The sequence below is a fragment of the Pseudopodoces humilis genome, chromosome 1 (assembly GCF_049639895.1).
Source record: "Pseudopodoces humilis isolate 2021_Gansu_Grassland_sample_001 chromosome 1, ASM4963989v1, whole genome shotgun sequence".
Classification (NCBI taxonomy): domain Eukaryota; kingdom Metazoa; phylum Chordata; class Aves; order Passeriformes; family Paridae; genus Pseudopodoces; species Pseudopodoces humilis.
Window position 1 is genome coordinate 348,907 of NC_142200.1, and position 20,694 is coordinate 369,600.

At 51.3% G+C, this 20,694-nt stretch overlaps 1 protein-coding gene across 38 annotated transcripts in view; it reads left to right on the forward strand.

Annotated features, from left to right (window-relative positions):
- Nucleotides 1–12,639, forward strand: part of SCRIB (scribble planar cell polarity protein) — a 97,467-nt gene extending 84,828 nt beyond the window's left edge. For 27 of the 38 annotated variants that reach the window (XM_014261600.2, XM_088059850.1, XM_014261608.2 and 24 more), the window contains 6 exons: nucleotides 1,319–1,471; nucleotides 2,198–2,337; nucleotides 2,957–2,994; nucleotides 3,860–3,934; nucleotides 5,468–5,519; nucleotides 10,451–12,639. In XM_014261600.2, coding sequence (XP_014117075.2) covers nucleotides 1,319–1,471; nucleotides 2,198–2,337; nucleotides 2,957–2,994; nucleotides 3,860–3,934; nucleotides 5,468–5,519; nucleotides 10,451–10,611 — 619 coding nt within the window. In that variant the 3' untranslated portion in view covers nucleotides 10,612–12,639. Of the gene's footprint in view, nucleotides 1–1,318; nucleotides 1,472–2,197; nucleotides 2,338–2,956; nucleotides 2,995–3,859; nucleotides 3,935–5,467; nucleotides 5,520–5,645; nucleotides 5,680–5,818; nucleotides 6,072–10,450 lie in introns of all 38 variants that reach the window. The other 11 variants (XM_014261609.2, XM_088060607.1, XM_014261613.2 and 8 more) reach the window with 9 other exon arrangements.
- Nucleotides 12,640–20,694: the final 8,055 nt, after the last annotated feature.

Genomic DNA, 20,694 nt, shown 5'->3' on the forward strand with positions numbered 1-20,694 from the left:
GATCTCCCAGGAGGATCCAGTGGTTTCAGGGTCCCTCTTTCCTAGCTCTGGAATGGGCACAGTGAGGTGATCAGGCCCTGTCTCCAGAGGTCCCTGTGCTGCAGGGGAAATTCTGCGCTGCCCCACATACAGGGCTCAGCCCCACTAACCCGTGTTCTTTCCAAGTGCTGCTGGGTTTGTTCCTCCCCTTCTAATCTCCTGTCTTCTGCTTCTTTCCAGTTCTCTGCTCTGTGCTGTCACTCGTGACCCTCAGTTTGCACCCCCTTGGGCTTTCCTTGTTCTCCCTGTGTCATCAGTGCTCTGCCAGGATGTGTGATGCCCCTCCTTCCCCCAGCACCCCTCATGCTCTGTGGAGACACACACAGAGACCCACGTTACACACGTGTTCTGGGCATTCCCAGCCTCTGGCAGTCATGGAATCATGGAGTAGTTGGGGTGGAAGGGACCTTAGAGCTCATCTGGTTTCACCTCCTGCCACAGGCAAGGACATCTTCCACTGTCCCAGGCTGGCTCCAAGCCCCGTCCAACCTGGCCTTGGGACACTTCCAGGGACAGGGCAGCCACAGCTTCTCTGGGCACCCTGTGCCAGGGCCTCCCCACGCTCACAGGGAAGAATTTTTTCTCAATATTTCATCTAAGACTGCCCTCTGGCAGTGGGAAGCCATTGCCCTTGTCCCTGCACTCCAGGCCCGTGTCCTGTGGGAAGAGGGAGGTTCAGAGGCTCTGGCACACTGAGGGGCAGGTGCCCAGGAGTATTTTGGCAGTTTTCCTCCCTCACACACACTGGTTTAGGGACACACTCGCCCAGTTACACGTGTCCCACAACAAAACCTGTGTCATGTGCTTGGCCATTTTGTTCCCCTTTTCCCATGGTCGAGCCGAGGTGCACGGAACACATGACCAGTGTGGGCTGAGACTGTCCCACGTGTGCCCACACCCCTCAGTCTGACTCTCACGCTCTTTAACCACCTCACAGCGTTTTCTGTGGGGCTGAAGTTGTTCCTGGTCCCTCCAAGCACATGGGGAATGCAGCCCTGGATGTGGAGGCTCTGAGGCTGATGTTCCTGGGTACAGTCCCAGATTTCCCCCAGGGGTTCCTGCTGCCTCAGCAGTGGCCAGGGTTGGGCAGGATCAGATCTGGGACCCAGTGTAGCTACGGCTGCCCCTGTGTCAGACCCGTATTTCCCCATCACCCGGGTATGTTCCTGTATCTGTTTCTTTCTTTTCCTGTTCTTGTCTGCTGCAATGTTCATCACCATCATCTCTTCCTCTTCCTCCTCCTCCTTCTCCTCTTCCTTCTCCTGCTCCTCCTCCTCAGATCCTCAGCTCTTGAAGACAGTATTAAACAGTACGAGCAGGATCTGGCCAGGAAGCTGTACCAGTCCCGGCAGTGGGCACCTGCTCCCGGGGCCAGGTCTAGCCCAGTGCAGAGTCACGCCTCAAGAATCCCTGGGTCAGGAGGCCAATCCAGGTGTGCACAGCCCCCTCCCCACAGCTGCATGCTCCTGTCTGTGTCCCTGTGCCCCAGCTGGGGCCTCCTGGGGCAGGAGGACATGGGAGTGGTCCCTGGTGTCCATTGCCCTGAGAACCAAGGGGGGATGCTGGGGCTGTCTGATGGGGAGAAAGGAAAGGCATCTCTGAGGGCTGACCCACTTTTTCACAGCTATTTCACAGAATTTCAGAGTGGGGTTGGAAGGTACCTTAAAGATCATCTTGTTCCACCCCTGTGCCATGGGCAGGGACACCTTCCATTACACCAGGTTGCTCAGGGTCCCATCCAGCCTGGCCTTTCATGATCTTCTGATGGCTGAGGAGGGTTAAGGTGCAACACACTGAGCACAGAGGAGAGTAAAGCCCCCAAGGACTGATCCTGCTCGTGTGATCCTTGCGTTTTGTCCCCAGCTCGGGTCACTGTCCTGTTGTGTGGCACTCTCGGACTGCCCTCAGCTTCTTAGCACGTTGATCCGTAGCTTCAGGCTCTGTGTGTTTGACACATGTGATCACGTGTGTGGTCTGGGATGGCAGCCAGCCTGGCTGTCCTCCTGCCTGCCTCGGGGACCCCTGGGGGCTTTGTTCCACCCATCTGTTTTCAGCCCACGGGCTCTGGCAGTGCCCTGCTGCACGCAGATGGCACCTGTCCCCTCAGCGACAGGGCGGTCACTGATGGCTTCTTCTCTCCCCCCCATTCCTGAGGCAGGATGAAATCACTGGAACAGGATGCTCTTAAAGCCCAAATGGTTATTGCCAAGTCCAAGGAGGGGAAGAAACGCAGCACACTGGAGCAGCTGGCAGAGTCACCATCACCCGCTCCGACGCCGTCTCCAACGCCGCTGGAAGGTACCGAGCAGCTGCTGCTGCCTCCAGGGGAAACAGGCAGTGCTCCTGGAGCTTAGCCTGCTCAGAAGCAGAGCTGTGGGAAGCAATTCCCTCCTTCAACCTGGCTGGAAGGTCCTTGGGGCCACGTTGCATCTCTCAGCACTGCCACACTGGGCTTCACCTCACTGTGGGGACACCAAGATCCCAGCCCGAGGTGTGTCATTCCAGTGACCGACTGGCTGTGGTAGAGCTGCAGTTTGAGAATTCTCAGACAGTTTTACTTTATTTGGTGTCTGTTCTTCACTGACACCTGTCCCTTGTGGTATTGCTCTACTCCTGGAAGTCATTCATCACCTTCTTCGAGTGCCTTCCTTTGGGATGTGCCCCTCTCCAGCTGTAGAACATGTGATAGCACCTGAGGTAGCGGTGAGGTTCCAGGGAACCAGGGTGGAAACACAGCCAGCATCCTGACTTTCTGAAAAAGCAGCAAAGAGGTGTTTGTTGGGAGCACAGAAGGCAGGGTCTGCCCTCAGTGTGCTGTCAGCACACTGAAATGCTGCTGAGGAAGGAGGTGGCATGGGGAGGTGAATGTCACACAGCCAGCCTGTCACTAACTGTGCTCTTCTGTCACCTCTTGCAGATTGCAGCCCCAGGAACGTCACTTCCCCGGGAAGGCTGGTATGATTCTCTCCTGCTTGCTTTTTTTACCTTTCCTGGATACTCAGCTGTGCCTGGGAGCTGTGGGTCCCCACTTAATCCTTGAGCCAGACCTGGCTGCGTGGTGCAGGGAATGGTGAGGGGTGGATGGAACATGGCCAAACTCCTGGCTAGAGGCACCCCCTTTATTGCAGCTCCCATGTGATATCTGCTTTCTGTTTCCCTGTTTTATTCTGTCATCCTTTCCGTGGTTCTTCACCTCCTCGTTCAGAAAGTTTCCCACCATGGTCAGAAAGCCTTTCCCCAGCTTCAGAAGGCTATTGCCTGGGTTCAGAAGGCCTTTCACTTCACTTCAGGGACTTTGGCCCCATGTTTCCTAAACATCACAAATCAGACCTTCAGCTGCAATCAGCATTTTCCTTTTCCTAACCCTGAGTAAATGCCATGGGACATTGTTGCACAGAACTGTAAGAATTGGTGAGACAAACCAGGGAAAGCAGGTGGGGAGCAGCTGCATAGAGGGATCCTTGTCCTACTGGGTCACACCATAATGTAGCCCTGGATCAAAATTCGGAGTCTGCTCCAGCTATCAGAAATCTTGCCATGAATTTCCCCCCCAAAAATAGGTTTCCTACTTGACTTGATGTGCATGGACCACATGATGTTTCTTCTATGACTCAAAACCCCTGTCCTGACACCAGAAGAGCTCCAAAGGCAGTGTCCCAGGATGTCCCAGGCTCTATCCAGGCACTCCTGCCTCTCCCTGAGGATGTCCCTCTGCTGCTGTGATCTCTGCTTAGATTGCTCAGCTTGCTGCTGCTTCTCCATCTGTTTCTCTCCCCTCACTCTCTCTTTTCTGTTTCTTCCCTTCTGCTGTCCCTTCTAGTCAATGTCTGAAAAGAAGTTTGACTACCGGGAATTTGCTGCCATTCCTTCCTCCAAACCCGTTTACGAAATCCAGGTATAAACTGCATGCTGAGCCACCTTTAGATAGGTCAGGACTTGCTTTGGTGGAAGAGCTGAGGCTGAGACATTTGGGGAACTCCTCTGCAGAGGCCTTGTCTGTGTAGGGGCAGTGACGCCAGTCTTGCTGAAAATTGAGGGCTTATTGGAGGATTCAGCCAAGTGGAACTGAGAAAAAGTTGGTCCAGATGGTTTTAAAATGAATGAGAAAAGCTTTGCAGATATAAAACATCTGCATCTTTGACAAAATGGCTCCTGAAATATTTTAAAGTGAAAGATGAGAACTAAAAGGGATGAAAAGTTATAGGAATCATTACAGAAATGATGGCTAGCAAATGCCAAATTGGAGCAGATGTGAACTTGCAGCTGGGATGTGTCTGGTTCCTGCCCGAGGAGCAGCTGGGGTGCCTGTTCTCAAGTTGTAGTTCTGCTGTCAGTGAGCTGTGGAGTAAACACCTGGTTCTGAGAGTGAATGCCATGCTGAGGTGTTTCTCCTTCCTAAAATGGCTGATTTTGTCATGGAAAGCCCGCTCTGGAGGTGATCCTGACCCCTGGCCCCTGCTCTGGGGGCCACTGGAACCAATCTTTTATACAGCTTTTTATACAGACCATGAAGCAGATACCTGTGCATGGAGAGCCAGCAAGCACTGCCACACTGGGCTTCACCTCACTGTGGGGACACCAAGATCCCAGCCCGAGGTGTGTCATTCCAGTGACCGACTGGCTGTGGTAGAGCTGTGGTTGAGAATTCTCAGACAGTTTTACTTTATTTGGTGTCTGTTCTTCACTGACACCTGTCCCTTGTGGTATTGCTCTACTCCTGGAAGTCATTCATCACCTTCTTCGAGTGCCTTCCTTTGGGATGTGCCCCTCTCCAGGTTCTGTTCCAGGTGCACTGAGGGACAGGGCTTGAGCCCTGTGGCAGCTCCAGACCACCCAAATTTCCCCAGGTGCAGCACTGGCTCTTCATGCAGCTGAAAAGGTGCCTCCAAAGGAGGCTGCACCTCCAAATCCTGTGGGCCTCTCAGTGGTGCAATAGTTCATAGAATCCTGGGATGGTTTGGGTTTGGAGGGACCTTAAAGTTTATCTCATTTCACCCCCTGCCATGGGCAGGGACACCTTCCACTATTCCAGGGTACTCCAAGCTCCATCCAGCCTGGCCTTGAGCACATCCAGCGATGGGGCCACAGCTGCTCTGGGAAACCTGTGCCAGGACCTCACCACTCACAGGGAAAGATTTCTCTCTCATATCTAACATAAATCTCTCTTTCAGCTTAAAGTCTTTTTCTTCACTCTACACTTCCTGCCTTTTGTATTACTTCCTCTCCTTCCTACACACAGGCCAGGCAATGGATGCTTGGCTCAGGCATGAGGGATTCATGCTGGAGTCTCTGTGGCCGTGTCCCCACTGTGGCAGTGCCAGTGCCTGAGGGCAGCAGGTTCTCTGTAGGATGCAGGAAGGTGGAGGTGGGGAATTACTGGGCACAGGTGTTGCAGGTGTGAATGATCACATTTGCTGTTCTCTTCCAGTCGCCTGATGCAGCTGATGACCTCAGATACGTCGATGACCGGAATAACTCAGGTAAGCCCAGGCCAAAGGAGTCGTGGCTGCACTACTCACTCTCTGCTGTGCTCCTCAGCTTGTGGAACCACCCTGAGGACTTTACCTTCTGTTGCTTGAAGCAATGTTATGTTTTGTCTGTTCTAGAATGAAAACTCCACGCTCACCACGTTCATTTTGGGTAGGATATTTGCATTGTGCTTCAATGATGGCTAACTTTTCCAGTGTGGTGTGTTACAAGCATGTCTGGTTTTCTCCAGTTTTGTGTCCTGGGGTAGAGTGGTGGTAGGATGTGGCAGGGAAGTTTTGGCATCTATCAGCTGTTGCAGGTGCATGATGTCCATCGTTCAGGGGCTGTCTCGTGCCCCTTTTGCTGGAACAGGGAATCGTGCAGGTAAAGTCATCCTGCTGCAGCCTTGGAGCAGTTGGCGCTCCAGTACCCAGATGGCTCCGAGTTACACTCATGGATCTGTGGGCATGGCCATCTCAATCAGCAGGAATTAAAGGTCTGCAGCTGGATCTCCAGGCTGTCCAGCTGGGGTGTGGCTGCCTGTCCCCGGCTGTAACAGACAGGTGAGACTCCCACCCAGTTGGTTCCAGTGGTGATAGCAGCTCCATGGAGCTGGGCAGAGCCTGCGTGCTCTGTAGCACTCCTCTTGCCTCTAACAGTTGGTGCTGGTTGGCTTCTACCCATTTTGCATGTTTCACTCCTTTATTTGAAAAAAAAAACAAACAAAAAACCCAACAGTTCCTTTTATCTTGACAAATTCCTCTAAGTACAGGCTGCATCCCAAACAGCTGACCCACGGCTGAGCTGTTTCCAGAAGGAGGTTCTGCTGTAGGACTCAATAAAAACTTACTTTCCTGGGAGCAGTATATGTTCTTCATCCCTCAGGGTCATCTTCTAAGCTCTGGGTTATTCTCTTGGGGTTGTTTGTTCAGTCAGTGCAGGGAACTGAGAGGTCACGGAAGGTCTGGGAAGTACCAGCTGCTGCTTAGGGTATTAGGACCTCACTGTTGCCTGTCACTGCTCTGTTGGGCCCTCAAATGGGATGAAAGACAGAAAGAAAAGAGTGTGGTGCTCATCAAGAGACCCAGCCCTTAGTCCTTAAGCAATGCTTAAATCACCTGTGATGTGTGTGAGGCACAAGAAAAAGAAGCAGGTTTTCCCACATCATCTGGAAAGGATGGCAGGTGAGGATGCTAGTAAGCTCTCTTGGCATGGGACCAAGCTCTCCTGGCTTTTTTAGAGCCCCCCATCCCATCTCATTCTCCCAGGCAGTGCAGCATTCCAGCCAACATAATCAGAATTGTCCTGGATCATGTAATTATGGCTTTTTGACTCACAGCAATTCTTAAACTTTGTGCTAGCAAACCATTGTATCAGGAACTCATGAGAAAATCCAACTGCAGGAAAGTGGTGGCATCTCACTCCTCCCAGCATACCCTTGTCCTCTTGTCCATGCAGAAACAGTTCCTTCCGTTCTTTGGTCTAACTTCATGGTCACTGTCTCTTAAATGTTTTTAAAAACCTTTATTCCAAGGTTTCCATGAGGCTGTGGAGTTACTGAACTGCAGAGCAGCCTTTTTAAGGTGGAACCAAGCAGTGTGCTCCTGTTCTGGCATAACTTTTCCAGATCACCTGGAGACTTTTGGTTCCAAATCCTGTAGCCCTCAGGTTCCAGAAATTCCCTTGATGACTGTGTGTTGCTCCTGTTACTGGAAACCTGCTTGTGGGGTGTGAGAGGCTGCCCACCTGGGCTGTCTGTTGTTTGCAGCAGCTTCCACAGGAACGGTGCCTCCTCATCCTGCACCTGCTGTTGGATAATGAACTTTGCAGCTCTTACACTTACACTCTTACACTCTTACATTTGGTTCAGAGGAACCAAATGTGTTCTCTCTGCCCTCTTGTGGCTTTAATTTATTCCTGTCCAGCCTTTTTAGCCACATCACTACTCCAAAGACTTGCATCCATCATTCTCTTCTCTAGACTTGAATTTCACAAGTTCTTTTCCTCCAAAATGCCAACATTTCACAAAACTAGAATCTCTGGATTCATACCAGTGGCAATGCCTGTGCTTTCCTCCAGTATTTTCTGTTTTCTCTCAGGATAGGAAACATGTAGGTGAGGCCTTTACTGGTTCAGGATACACCAGGATCCTGTTTGGTTGGAAATTGGTTCTTAGGGTAAGACCATAAGAAACAGGGAAAATGAGCTTGTATAGATGAATATTCTCAGTTTTCTGGGCTCACCTATTGTGTAGGCACATCTTGAACTAGGTGTTGTGTCTTCATCAGCAATGGAATGGAAAAAATGTAGATATTTTTTAACCTTCCATGGAGTGTTGTGATATCAAGTTCCACAATGAGGCATTTTATTTACTTTAATTGTTTCTTGATAACTCCCTTGCATCTTCTGGGATGCGGTGAGTGACTGTGTCTCGCTTGCTCTGTCTGTACCAGTCACATCAGCCAACAGAGCAGCAATTCCCTTCTTTCCAGGCTAGCAAATCCTGGTTCCTCTTTGTGGGAATAATTCCCACACTCATCCGGACTTTTTTTATTTCATCGGTGTAAGGTAGAGGAGGGGACCAGGACTGCCTGCAATTTCTGCTGGAGGAGAGGACATTCTGAATTGTGTTCTCCCATCTTTTCCAATACCTAAACTTCATTTCAAAGTGAAATGGCATTGCTGGGAAGTTGCCAGTATATACAGAAGTATCTGCTGATGGCTATAGAACCATCATCTCATTCAAGGACGGTGCATTTCTTTTAGGCAATCAGGATTCTACTTCTCTTATTGAGCTTAAACGTCATCGAGTAGTGTAAAAATGAATTTACTGAGTCAGCACAAGGTTCTGGCCGATCTGGGGTGTGATGGGAGCCACTGAGAGTGCCAGAAAAGGCCAGAAAAGAAGAAATACCCAAAGTAGTTCCTTCTAGAATTGCTGCAGGCTGCAGCCATCAGGGGATTTGCACTTTCTAAGCCAGAGGCTTTGGTTTTAGAATTTTCTCTTTCTTGAATCTGTTCACATCTGCAGTAAATTGCCCCTTCCATGTAATTTTACCCCTCAACTGTATGGATCATGATGCACTTTGTTATAAATGAGCTTCATTTGACTCAGATACAGCTTGATGGCATCAGTAGTCTCTCCTGATACAACCTTCATCACTCCTCCTCAACTGCAAGATACTGACCCAGGTACGAGTCCTGCCTGCTGGGTCCTGTGGCAGCACCTTCCTGCCCTTTTCCTGTGGTGTGACTATTTATTTGCCCACCAAAGCTGCCCCACTTGTTTTCAGTAGAACTTTTCCCAGGGTATAATCCAAATATTTTTAAAGCTTAGTGTGCTGCGTGGGGATCACTAAACCTTCATGTTTGGGGGCTCCTTTGGCCTAAGAGGGTCTAAAAGGGACTGACTTCTCTCTGAGCCATGGGATTTCCTCCCCCACCCACCCAGGCTGGATTTTTATCTTCATGTGCTCATGTGTTGCTTTTATAGTGCCTTCTCTGAGAATCAGTCACCTGCTTCAAACCCCAGCGTTCTCTGGAGGTGTTGCACAGGCTAGGAGGGCTGGGAGTGTTCAGCCTTCAGAAGAGAAGGCTCTGGAGAGCCTAAAGCGGCTCCAAGAGAGCTGGAGAGGGATTTTTTATATGGGCCTGGAGTGACAGGACAAGAGGGAATGGCGTCCCACTGCCAGAGACCTGCGCCTGCAGCAGAGGGTGGGACACTGGGCACAGCTCAGCCTTGAGTGAGCCTTGGCTGACAGATCTTCAAAGATTGAGGTTCTATTTGAGGTTCTCTGCTGCATCCAAAGGCTTTAGAGAGCTTTCCCAGGAGCCCATTTGTGCTTGAAGCTTATGGATTGCCTGTGCTCTCCTGGGTTGTCCTTCCAACAGATACTGGGGTGGTTGAATTCCCCACCCCCCCGCCCCAAGGACCAAGGTTAATGTGAGGCTGCATCCCCTCAGTCTTCCTGGTCAGGAATGTCACCTGTCCCTGTAGTCCTGATCTGTGAGCTCTGCTCAGCTCCTCAAGCCTCTCAGGTGCAGCTCCCTGCATCCAGCTGAGCACTGACACACAGGGTGAGCCTCACCTCATTGCCCCTGTCCTTCTCTAAGGGTCTAGATCCTCCCGTTCCAACACTTCAGGCACAGGAGCTGTCCCACTAAGTCTCTGTGGTGCCCATAAGTTTAAAGCCCTCCTGACCAGCTGGGCCAGTCTGTGACCAAAAATGCTCCTCCCCCTCCCTGACAGAGGGACCCCTCAGCCCCCTACAGGACTGAGTCAGGATGGGTCCATGGTCTGGAGAGCAGCATTTCAGGACACTTGATTTTTCATATAGCTTGGCACTTCCAGTCATGTTCAGTGAATGATGGGTGTTACAGGCAGGTGTCTTCTTACACATGGTACTTCCTTCCCAGGATCCACAACGGTCACTACATGAGCTACAGGTCACCAGGAAGTTCTGGGCATGGAGTTACTGTGAGTGACTGAGACCAGTGCTGTCCCAATTCTAGTACCTGGGGATACCCTGGAACACTCCCTGAAAGTGTTCAAGGCCAGGTTGGACAGGGCTTGGAGCAACCTGATCTAGTGAAAGGTGTCCTTGCCTATGGCAGGGGTCGGAATGAGATGACCTTTAAGGTTCTTACACAAACCATTCTGTAATCCTATGATAGCTGTAACATCTGCATTAACTGTGCCAGCTGTGTGCTGCCAGAATCACAGAATGGTTTGGTTAGGAAGGGATTTTACAGATCACCCAGTCCCACCCCCTGTCTTGAGCAGGGACACCTTCCATTAGACCACGTTGCTGCAAGCCACAGCTTCTCTGGGCAGCCTGTGCTAGGGCCTCACCACCTTCATAGGAAAGGATTTCTTCTCAGTATCTTACCTAACTTAACCCAGTGCTTTGTCTTCAGATCTAACCATCTCTTGTTGTTGCAGTTCTCCGGGAGCAGGATGGGCAGCCAGAGGAAGAGGACACATTGGGAACACGGGATCCATCAGCACCAGCTCCCTCAGCCCTGGAGGACATGGCCCTGTACAGCAACAAGCGGAAGCTCCGGCACAGCCGGCGCAGTTTGGAGACCGCTGTCCCCACATAGGTGACCCGGCACACCTGGGCAATGGACTGGCCTGGCACAGCCCTTCTGAGCTTCCTGTGCTCCAGGGACAGCACCAGGCTGCCACCCTGCCTACAGACTCTGGATGGAACCTGGGCTTCCCGGGAGCTCTGTGGCCAACTGACTCCTCTGAGGCTGTGAATCGCCCTCGTTTCTCATCCAACAGTCTACTGGGGCACATCCCAAAATTGGGACAACACTGGACTGACTGCTGGCAGATGGAGAGGAAGGGTGGCCAGGACAGTGGGCAGCTTGTTAGCCTGTAAATATTGTGTGTGGGGAAGGGTAGGACAGGGAGAATGTAGGAGTGTGAAAGTGTGTTGGGCTCCAGCAGTTACTGCCTCAACTTGGGTTTTGTAGTGGTTAAAAGGAGCTTCTCCTCTGGTGGGAATCAGGAGAAAGGTCCAACCTGCCTTTACTCCTATTTAGTTTCCAGTCTTTTGCCAAAAAGCATCTCCTCCCACCTCCTGCACTGTGTCACCTCACTTCCCTTTGGGAGTGTTTGGGAATGGGAAGCTTGGAGGCAAAAATAAGGAAGAAAAAGAAAAAAACCCCACCAGAATTCCAGCAAAGTGCCTCCCTCTGCCACTGACACTCTGTGCTTAAGGAAAACAGAGCCAGCTCTCCACCACCTGCCTCTGTCTTGGTGGGACAGTGCTCCTGCCGGGGCTTTGCACTGTCCTGGGGACAGGTCCCTCCCTGGTCGGTCACAGCCCTTTGTCACACACGGTGTGAGCCACTCCATGAGCGCACAAGTGGAGGAGTCTGTCTCCTGTAGCGCTGGGGCTGAACTGGTCAACTGGGGCAGGAATGGGATGGAGCCAGCAGCCTTAGCCAGGGGTGTAGGGGGTGTGTGACAGCAGTGGGGAGCAGGACAATTGGGGTAGGAGACGGTGGCAGAGGTGGGAGGTGTTACAGCAGGTACCTTAGTGGGTAGAGTTCAGGAACTGGGGATGGGTAGAACGTGGTGTTGCTCGGGTCAGGTTGGGAGTTACAGGATCTTCGACTTGGGAGACACTGGTGGGGAGTCCACGGTGTCCACGCTGGCTGGAGGGTGGAGTGGGATGTCAGGGGTGCTGGTGTGGGCTGGCAGGGAGCACCAGGAGCACCACAGAGCAGGATGGGGCTGGCCTGTGCCTTGCAATAACTACACAGTTCCACTTTGCCAGCTCATTGGCTTCATGCCCCTTTCCATGGAAGACAGGGAAAATGCACGTTTGGCCACGCAAGAGGGAAAAAGGAAAATGAGAAATGAGTGGGGGTGTGAGTCCTGGTTTCCACATGTGGAACAAGGGCTGTGAGCAGATTCTGTATCATGTGAGCTCTGCTGATGTGGAGGTCACAGCTGCTGCTCCTGACTGCCATCAGCTTCTGCTGCCACTAGTGAGGGGAAACAACCCTTTTCTTTTTGGCTTTTTTTCACTGCCTCTAACAGTGAGGAAGGTTCAAGCTCAGCACAATCCCATTCCTTGTCTGTTGGTGCTCTCTGACTCCCCAGTAAGACCAGGGTTGGATCTTGAGCCTCACAGTGGCTGGGCAGTGACAGGCACATCTGCTTGTGCATTTCCTGAAGGAAAGAGCTGGATGCAGTTTTTTGGGTGCAGTTTTTTAGTTGAGCATCTCCTTTCATGCCAAAATCCAGCAGATCATTTTAACTGACTCTGTATGTTTTGATTTTACAAACTTGTGAAGGAGGAACTGATAATCTCACACTGCAGCTGCAGCTGCTTCCATCATCAGCAATTTGAGCTTTTCCTTTTTAAATCTAATTTTAGCATTTGCTTTTTAACAACAGCAGTTTTGGAAACAATCCTGGCTGGGTTTTGGTGACTAACTTGTGATTCTTCTTTTCCTGTGCGGTACCTGGTGCCAGGCTCTGGATTCTCTCCCGTTCTCTCCCAAGAGACTCAGAGGGAAAATTAGCGCAGCAAGACTGTAACTAGTGAAATTTGTACAACCAAAGAAATCTATTTTGTGGTTCAAGGATAATAAAGTTTACTTTACATTTTAGAGCCTTTAGTGACAGTGATTTGCCCTGTGTGAAGTCTGCAGTTTCAGTTTCAAAACTTTTGGTTGTGACTTTTGGTGGTGGTTGTTACTCACCACATAATCCAGCAATGGTGCTCCTAGTGTTCCTGCTTTTAGGAGCAGGAATTACTGCCAGCTGTGAGAATATCAATATTCAGGGATGAGGCAAAAAAAAAAAGTAATATGAAACACAGTGATACCAGCAGGACCTTCAGTCTCTTGGCTTTCCTTATCTTGGCTGTGTTTAAAAAACAAAACCACCAAAAAACCCAAAACAAACAAACAAAAAAAAAACCAAAAAAAACCCCAAACAAAACAACAACAGCAGCAGTATTTTGTTTACATTATTAAAGTTTTTAAAAATAGTTTGGCTGGTAAAAACCAACCCCATTTCCTGTAGCTCAATCAGGTTTTCCTGAGTCTGGTTCAATGGATGGGCACCATGCTGTGCCACCTCAGGGAAAGAGGAGCAGGCTCAAGAGAGGGTGGATTTGCTTTTCCCAGAGCCAGGGTAGTGCCAGACCTCAGCCTCCTTCTTCCACCTGTGTGACAGGTACAGCTGGAAAAGGGGCCTTGGCTATGCCATGTCCTACCTCAGGAACAGCCTTGTCCTTGGTCAACATGAGGGTTCAGGAGTCTGAACTGCAAGCCTCACAGTACACTGTACTGTGCTCTGTACACTGGTCCTTTGCTCCATTTAATATGTCTGTTCTCTCCTCACTTCGTTTCCTTGGGCCAGGTTTACTACCACGTTTCTCTCTTAGTGTATATAATTTGCCTACCACAACTGAACCCTGATTAGGTAATGGGAAGTAGTTACACCTTCAGACAAAAGTAAACACAGAAACATCATGAATGGAAATTGTTTGTTTAGGAAGTATTCATGTAGTGTTGGAACTAGATGGTCTTTAAGACCCCTTCCAACACAAACCATGCTATGATTATATGATTTTTATATAAATAGGAACAGAAATAACCCAGCTCAATATATAGAGAGAATGCAAAGATCTCCAGGGTTGCACTGGCAAAGACCAGAGCACAGCTGGCTGGGTTGGAAGGTTTGCAAGAAACTCTTGCAGCTGACTGCCTTGTGTAGCAGCAGCAATTCACAGACAGGCTTGGGGAGATGGAGGGGTAGGAAATGTCATATCTGGGCAAAACTCAGTGTGTGAACCTGCACAGCCTGCCCCTCTGATCCTGCTAAATGCAAGTTTTCTTGTTTTCAGGAGTCAATCCTGTCTGGTATTGGTACATAAGGTGAGGGATGGTGTTCCTTTCCCTGCATTTCCCTCAATAAATAACAGCAGGCAGGTGTCTGGAATAACTGTAGGATTCTCTTCAGAGACTGTCTGCCGACAGAGAGGAGGGGCTGTCATGGAAGCTGCAAACCACAACAAATTTATCTGTTTCTTATCTCTGAGAAACCTGGCCCTTGGAACACGTGGGATGACGGGAGGCTGGAGAATGTTGGTTTTCCAGCCTTGCCCACTGACCACCAGGTGCTTTTGGAGACAAATTGCTGGAGGAGATGAAGCTGTGGTTGTAACTCAGTCCTATTTTTGCTGCTGCTACGCATAGTTTTTGTTGATTCTGTCAACAAGGAGCATCAAAAGACCCCAAAGCCAGAGCATTGCAGGAGCTCCCATGCCACAGGTACCACTGCCACCACCAGAGAAATTTGCTTTGCCCATCTTTGGGCCTTGGGCAAAGCCACCTCACTGGCTTCAGGTCCTTATCCTTATGTCCTGGTGCATCACATCTCCATGTGTATTAGCCGTGTTGCTGGAGGAGTTAGGAACAGCTGCATCTCCCGGCGGGGCCCAGGGCTGGGCGGGCACCGGCCGCGTGGCTGAACGACGACGACTTGCGTATCTGACACCGGGCCGGGCCTGGCTGTGCAGGACAGGCGGCACCGCCGGGAGCGGGCCGGGAGAGGGACCCAGAGCGGCGGCACCGCCGGGAGCGGGAGAGGGACCCAGAGCGGCGGCACCGCCGGGAGCGGGAGAGGGACCCAGAGCGGCGGCACCGCCGGGAGCGGGCCGGGAGAGGGACCCAGAGCGGCGGCACCGCCGGGAGCGGGAGAGGGACCCAGAGCGGCGGCACCGCCCGGGCCGGGAGAGGGACCCAGAGCGACGGCACCGCCCGGGCCGGGAGAGGGACCCAGAGCGGCGGCACCGCCGGGAGCGGGAGAGGGACCCAGAGCGACGGCACCGCCGGGAGCGGGCCGGGAGAGGGACCCAGAGCGGCGGCACCGCCGGGAGCGGGAGAGGGACCCAGAGAGGCGGGCGCGCGACCCTGTCAGGTGATGCTGTCACGTGACGCTGAGCGCTGATGCCACCCGGCGACGCCGCAGTGACGTGATCGTGACGCGCCCGTGACGCAGCACTGACGCACCCGTGACGCAGCACTGACGCGCCCGTGACGCAGCAGTGACGCACCCGTGACGCAGCACTGACGCACCCGTGACGCACAGTGACAGGCGCAGCCGGGCCCGGGCCGAGCCCGGTGAGGGGCGAGCGGAGCCCGGGTGAAGATCTTGGAGCGGGCGGATTGAAACTGCTCCGGGAGCGGCTCAGGGCCCGTGCTGCGCACCGCCGATAAACAGGTGCAGTTCTCTGCCTTCAGAAACCATTTACCTGCAGTTGTGAATCCTTTAGTAACTTTAAACCAACATTCTAAATCAGGACCCGCTGTGCAGTGAGGCCGTTTCTTTTCAGAGAGGACAGAAGAGACACACAATCCACCTGACTGCAAAATCTTGTTTGCCTTCTCTACGCGCTACAGCACTAGTTTCTATGAATGACGGAATCACAGAATAAGCTGAGTTGGAAGGTACCCACAAGGATCACAAGGGATTCACAAGGATCATCGAGTCCAGCTGCTGCCACTGCACAGGACCATCCCAAGACTCACAGCATATGCCAGAGTGTTGTCCAAACACCTGCTGAACTCTTGTCAGGCTTGGTGCTGTGACCACTGCTCTGAGGAGCTCATTCCAGTCCCCAACCACCCTCTGGGTGAAGAACCTTTTTCTAAACTTTTACCAGCCTAACCTTCCCTGACACAATTTCAGGCCATTCCCTTGGATCCTGTCACTGGTGACCACAGAGAAGAGATCAGTGTCTGCACCTCATCCCCTCATAAAGAAGTTTTAGACAAGTCTGGACTAGAAATTAAAATGTGTATCCCATGACTGTTGAAGACAGAGGTTCTGCCAGTGCAGGGATGAGCTCTCACCCTGAATATCCTTGTTCCTGTGGGGGAACATTAACTAGCCCAGCCAAGCAGGTCCGGATTTTCTCTTAATCAGGTCATGCTGGATGTTCTGAATCCCTCCTGTCTGCATGGGGGACCCTCCAGTGTGGTCAGAGGTTAAGGCCAGGTTGCCTGATCTCAGGGACCTTCCTTAGGTCAAGAACCCTTGGGTTTTCCGCCAGAAGGAAAGGATAGCCATCAGGGCTGAACTCTGATAAACAAAAAACCAGCAAACCCTTACAACAACTTCATCCCCTGGATCCTAAACAGTGCTGCTGTATAAATATAACACTGTTTCTTCGCAGATTATTCCCCATCAGCCCCATTAATTGAAGGCAGTTTTCTTTAAAAAAGCAAACAACTTCTAACAGTGAAACTCTGCAAGACCACATTCCTGTTCCAACTCCCAGAGTTCCAATCAGATGTCCGTTCTGTTTGTTAGAATAATGTGGTTTGTAAATATTGTAAAGTTTTTTACAGTAAAAAGTCACTGTGACGAACAAGAGGAGGATGACTTGTGCAACCACTGAAGAGACTTTTCCAATTCTGTCAGCACAGCAAGGGGTGGGAATTGGATTAGGGACCTGTGAGTCGAGTGACCAAGTCTGCAGTCACTGCAGAAAAAGTCAGCTCAGTGCTCAGTACCAGTCAGTGCCTGGGACTCCTTGAAACTGAGCTGGCATAAAAACTGGCAGATGGTTAAAACAGCAGATAGATAAAGGGTGAAAGCAAAGCTGCACTTAACCCAGATAATCTGATATGTACAAATGCAGAGCCTGAACATACCAAACCCAGAGTGGCAGCTGGGATGAGCCACCATTGTGGAGTCAAGGAGAAGATTCAGCACTTTCTCTGTTATCAAAGAGCCCATAGGTCTGCACTGCTAAAGAAGCGACTCAGGAATGAGTTCCTGTTCTCCAGATTACCTTGTCTCTGCTTGTGGTGCCTGTGGGTAATGTGTCTGTTCCTTGCATTCTGTCAGCAATTTCAGTGGGTCACCTGCTCCGTAGTGGATGGAGCCAGGGGCTGAGTGTGGTAATCACAGACTCATGGAATGTTTTGGGTGGGAAGGGACCTCAAAGCCCATCCAATCCCACCCCTGTCATGGGCAGGGACACCTTCCACTATCCCAGGCTGCTCCGAGCCCTGTCCAACCTGGCCTTGGACACTACCAGGGATGGGGCAGCCACAGCTGCTCTGGGCAACCTGTGCCAGGGCCTTACCACCCTCACAGGGTATCCCATCTAAACCTATCAGAATCCAAGCTCCCATCAGGTCAGATTTCCATTATTTCAGTTTTAAAATAATGGAATCACAGAATCATTTCAGTCACAACAGACCTGTAAGACCATCATGACCAGCCACCAGCCCAGCACCACCACTACGTTCACCACTAAACCATGTGCTTGAGTGCCATATCCCCATGTGTTTTGAATTCTCTGGCACTTGAGGATGCAAATTTTGCAGTCCCCCTCCTGATAAGTGCTGAGACCCCTTGCAGTGCTCCTGTTCAAGCTGTTGCCAAAACTGAGGGCTAGAACAGTACCCCAGCATGTGACGGGTCCAACACGCATGCTGTGTTGGTTCCTGGGGAGAACTGTGCCCACCCACTCACGGTGTTCCCCCTGCTGCTGCCCACCCACTCAGGGTGCTCACTGCCCTGCTCTGCTGGCTTCGAGAGCTGCAGTCCCAGCAGAAGCAGCTACCACAATCTGAAATTAGGTCTCACACTCATTGCACATGCTTTGTTTTACCCCGTGTCATTAATCTAGACATCATCAATCTGGGACACGAGTGTCCTTTGTTTGCAGGCCATTGGCAGAGGGAGCCTAGTAAGACACTGGTAACAAACAGTAATTACCCAGTTTACTGCACTGATCCAGTGTAACAATGCAAACACATTGTAATTCATGAAAACCAAACAAACACCACTTACACACGTACATTGCATTTATAGTGAAGATTCTCTAAAATAACCAATATAATTTTGGAAATAAAACAAGAAAATAAACACAAACAACTTTCAGAATAGAAAATCAGCAAAACTTTATTACTAATACCCAAGTGGAAGGATGCAGGCCTTTTTATTGCACTAGGAATACCTTTAAAATTAGCAATTCCAAGTGATATTGAGTCCGGAGCCCAGAAGAAATTGGCTCAGGACAAAGCAAACCTACTCTAATAAAAGGTTGGTGATGTATTTGTGTATACAGCAGTAGTGAAACTGAAAGTAAAAGCATCCTGTTTGATATTCAGATTTGAAAGTTAGTTTTGAAAAGCTGGAACAGAAAAGGTCTGCAAATACCATTTAAGTGATGGGGAAAAGAGAAAATGAGAGATTTTAAGTGTTTTCTATTTAACAGTAAGAAGACTAAAGGTGATAACTGTATTTATGTTACTGAGAAATATTGAGAAATACTTTAGTCCAATACAGTTATGAGACTTAATGAAGTAGATTAAACTGGTGTGAGATAAAGTCTGAAATGGGAGTGTAGGGAGTAGTTCTGACCACATACTCTGTGAAGGCAAATGTATTTTCACTGGGATTTCCCTCCTGTAATAACGTCTCGGAATAATTCACACAGGTCCTTGCTGGCTGATAGAATCTAAAAGCCAAAGTTCACAAAGATTTTAAGTTTCTTTAGAGTTCATTCCAGACTCTTATTACAAGTCATCATTCTTTAAGGATAAAAGGGTTGTAAAGCCACACACTGAAACCTTGTAGAAAACCAATTAAACCTGACTTTCTGAAGGATTTCACCAACTTGTATTTCAGTATCATACAGGGAAAAGATACAAACTCATGTTGAAACTGGCTTTCCTTACAGGCAGGATTGGTTCAGCTCATTCTGAATCACAGCTTCAGACCAGGGGCACTGCTTATCCAATCTAAATGTATATCTGAGAGATCAGATAGATGGTGTAGCTCTCTTGTATCCAGTGGGGTTCAGCTACAGTTCATCTTCCTGGTCTGGAAGGTCTGAATTGCCCTATGTACATAGTGACACCATTACAAGATCTATGGGATGAGCATGGGATGGCTGGTGCTGATGCAGCCACCTCTGTAGTAGTCACCAGTGTTCAGCCTGACAGATCCTGCCTCAAATGGCCATATCATAGTCATGACACTACCAGAAATGTCATTGTTTTTGGGGCCTCAAAACAGATCCTTTGCCATTTCCTGATGACAGAAAAGGTATTATAATATCAAAGATGTAAACAAAGACACTACATTCCATTAGAGAGCAGGAGTGTTCTGTCCATGGGAAGAGAAGCCAAGCAGATGATGAATTGTTACCTTGATGCCAGTGCCTGAAGGGGCTGGTCGAAGAGATCTGGACTTTGGATAAGGGCCAGGACAGAGGGGAATAGCTTCCCACTGCCAGAGGTGAGTTTAGTTGGGATGTTGGGAAGAAATCCTTCCCCGTCAGGGTGGTGTGGCCCTGGCACAGGCTGCCCAGAGAAGCTGCAGCTGCCACATCCCTGGCAGTGTTCAAGGCCAGGTTGGACAGGGCTTGGAGCAACCTGGACTAGTGGAAGGTGTCCACGGCAGGGAGGTGAAACTGGATGAGGTGTAAGGTCCCATCCAACCCAAACTGTTCCATGATTCAATGGTCACCAAGTCCAACTGCTCCCCCAGCATTCCCAAGACCACCACTAGCCCATGTCCCCAACTGCCACGTTCACACCACTGATAAATCTCCTTAGGGATGGGGACTCCACCATTGCCCTGGGCAGCTGTGCCAGGGCTGGACAGCCCTTTGCAGGAGGAATCTTCCAAATATCCCACCTAAACCTCTTCTGGTGCAAGTGGAGGGCATGACCTCTCGTCCTGTCATTTATTTTCTGGAAGCAGAGCCTGACCCCCACCTGGCTCTACCCTCCTGTTATGGAGTCGTGGAGAGCGAGAAGGTCCCTTCTGAACCCCCTTTTCTCCAGGCTGAGCCCCCCCCCAGCTCCTTCAGCCGCTCCTGGTGCTCCAGACTGTTCCCCAGGTCTGTTCCCTTCTCTGGACGCGTTCCAGCCCCTCAATGTCCTTTTCGTGAGCAGGCCGAAACCTGCCCTCAGACTGGAGATAGCTCAGCAGTGCCCGGCACACGGTGCTCGTCGCTCCCTCACGCTGGGACCCCTCAGCCCCGCGCCCTTCCCTTCCCGCCTCCCCGCCGTGGCGCCTCCCCCACCCCCGCTTGAGTCAGCGCCGGCCCGGCCCTCACGGCGGCGGCGGCTGCCGGGCGGGACGAGCTGGGACATGAAAGGTGGAACAGGCACTGCCACGCCCGGGGCTGCGGGGAATCTCGCTTAACCCTTCCCTGCCCGCGGAGCCCCGGGTGAGCGGAGACGGTGACGGGGGTGGACAGGAGGCCACGGCTATGGGCCTCAGACCCCCTTTCCCAGCACCCCCAGGGACACGGCGGACACAGTCCCACACGGCGGACACAGCGGAGAGGGCGCTGCCCCCGACCCCTCCTGGTGCCACGATGTCACTGCCTAGGAGCTGCTGCTCGTTTGTCCCCTACAGACCCAGAGCACGAGAAATGCCCTCGGAGCCCAAATCCCCCTTCTTGAGAGCCGCAAGGCTACGACCGAGCTGGGGCCAGCGGCCAGAGGCCCTGCCCGGCGCTGAGGGTGAAGGTCTGCGCCCAGGGCTGTGCTGAGGGTCCATGCCAAGGGCCGGGACAGCACAGGGGCTGCGGCCCTGCCCTGCCCCGCTCCCAGTCCCGAGCTGGTCTGACAGGCTCGGGGCAGACGGGAAGGGAGAGGCCTCCGGCGGCTCAGGAATGC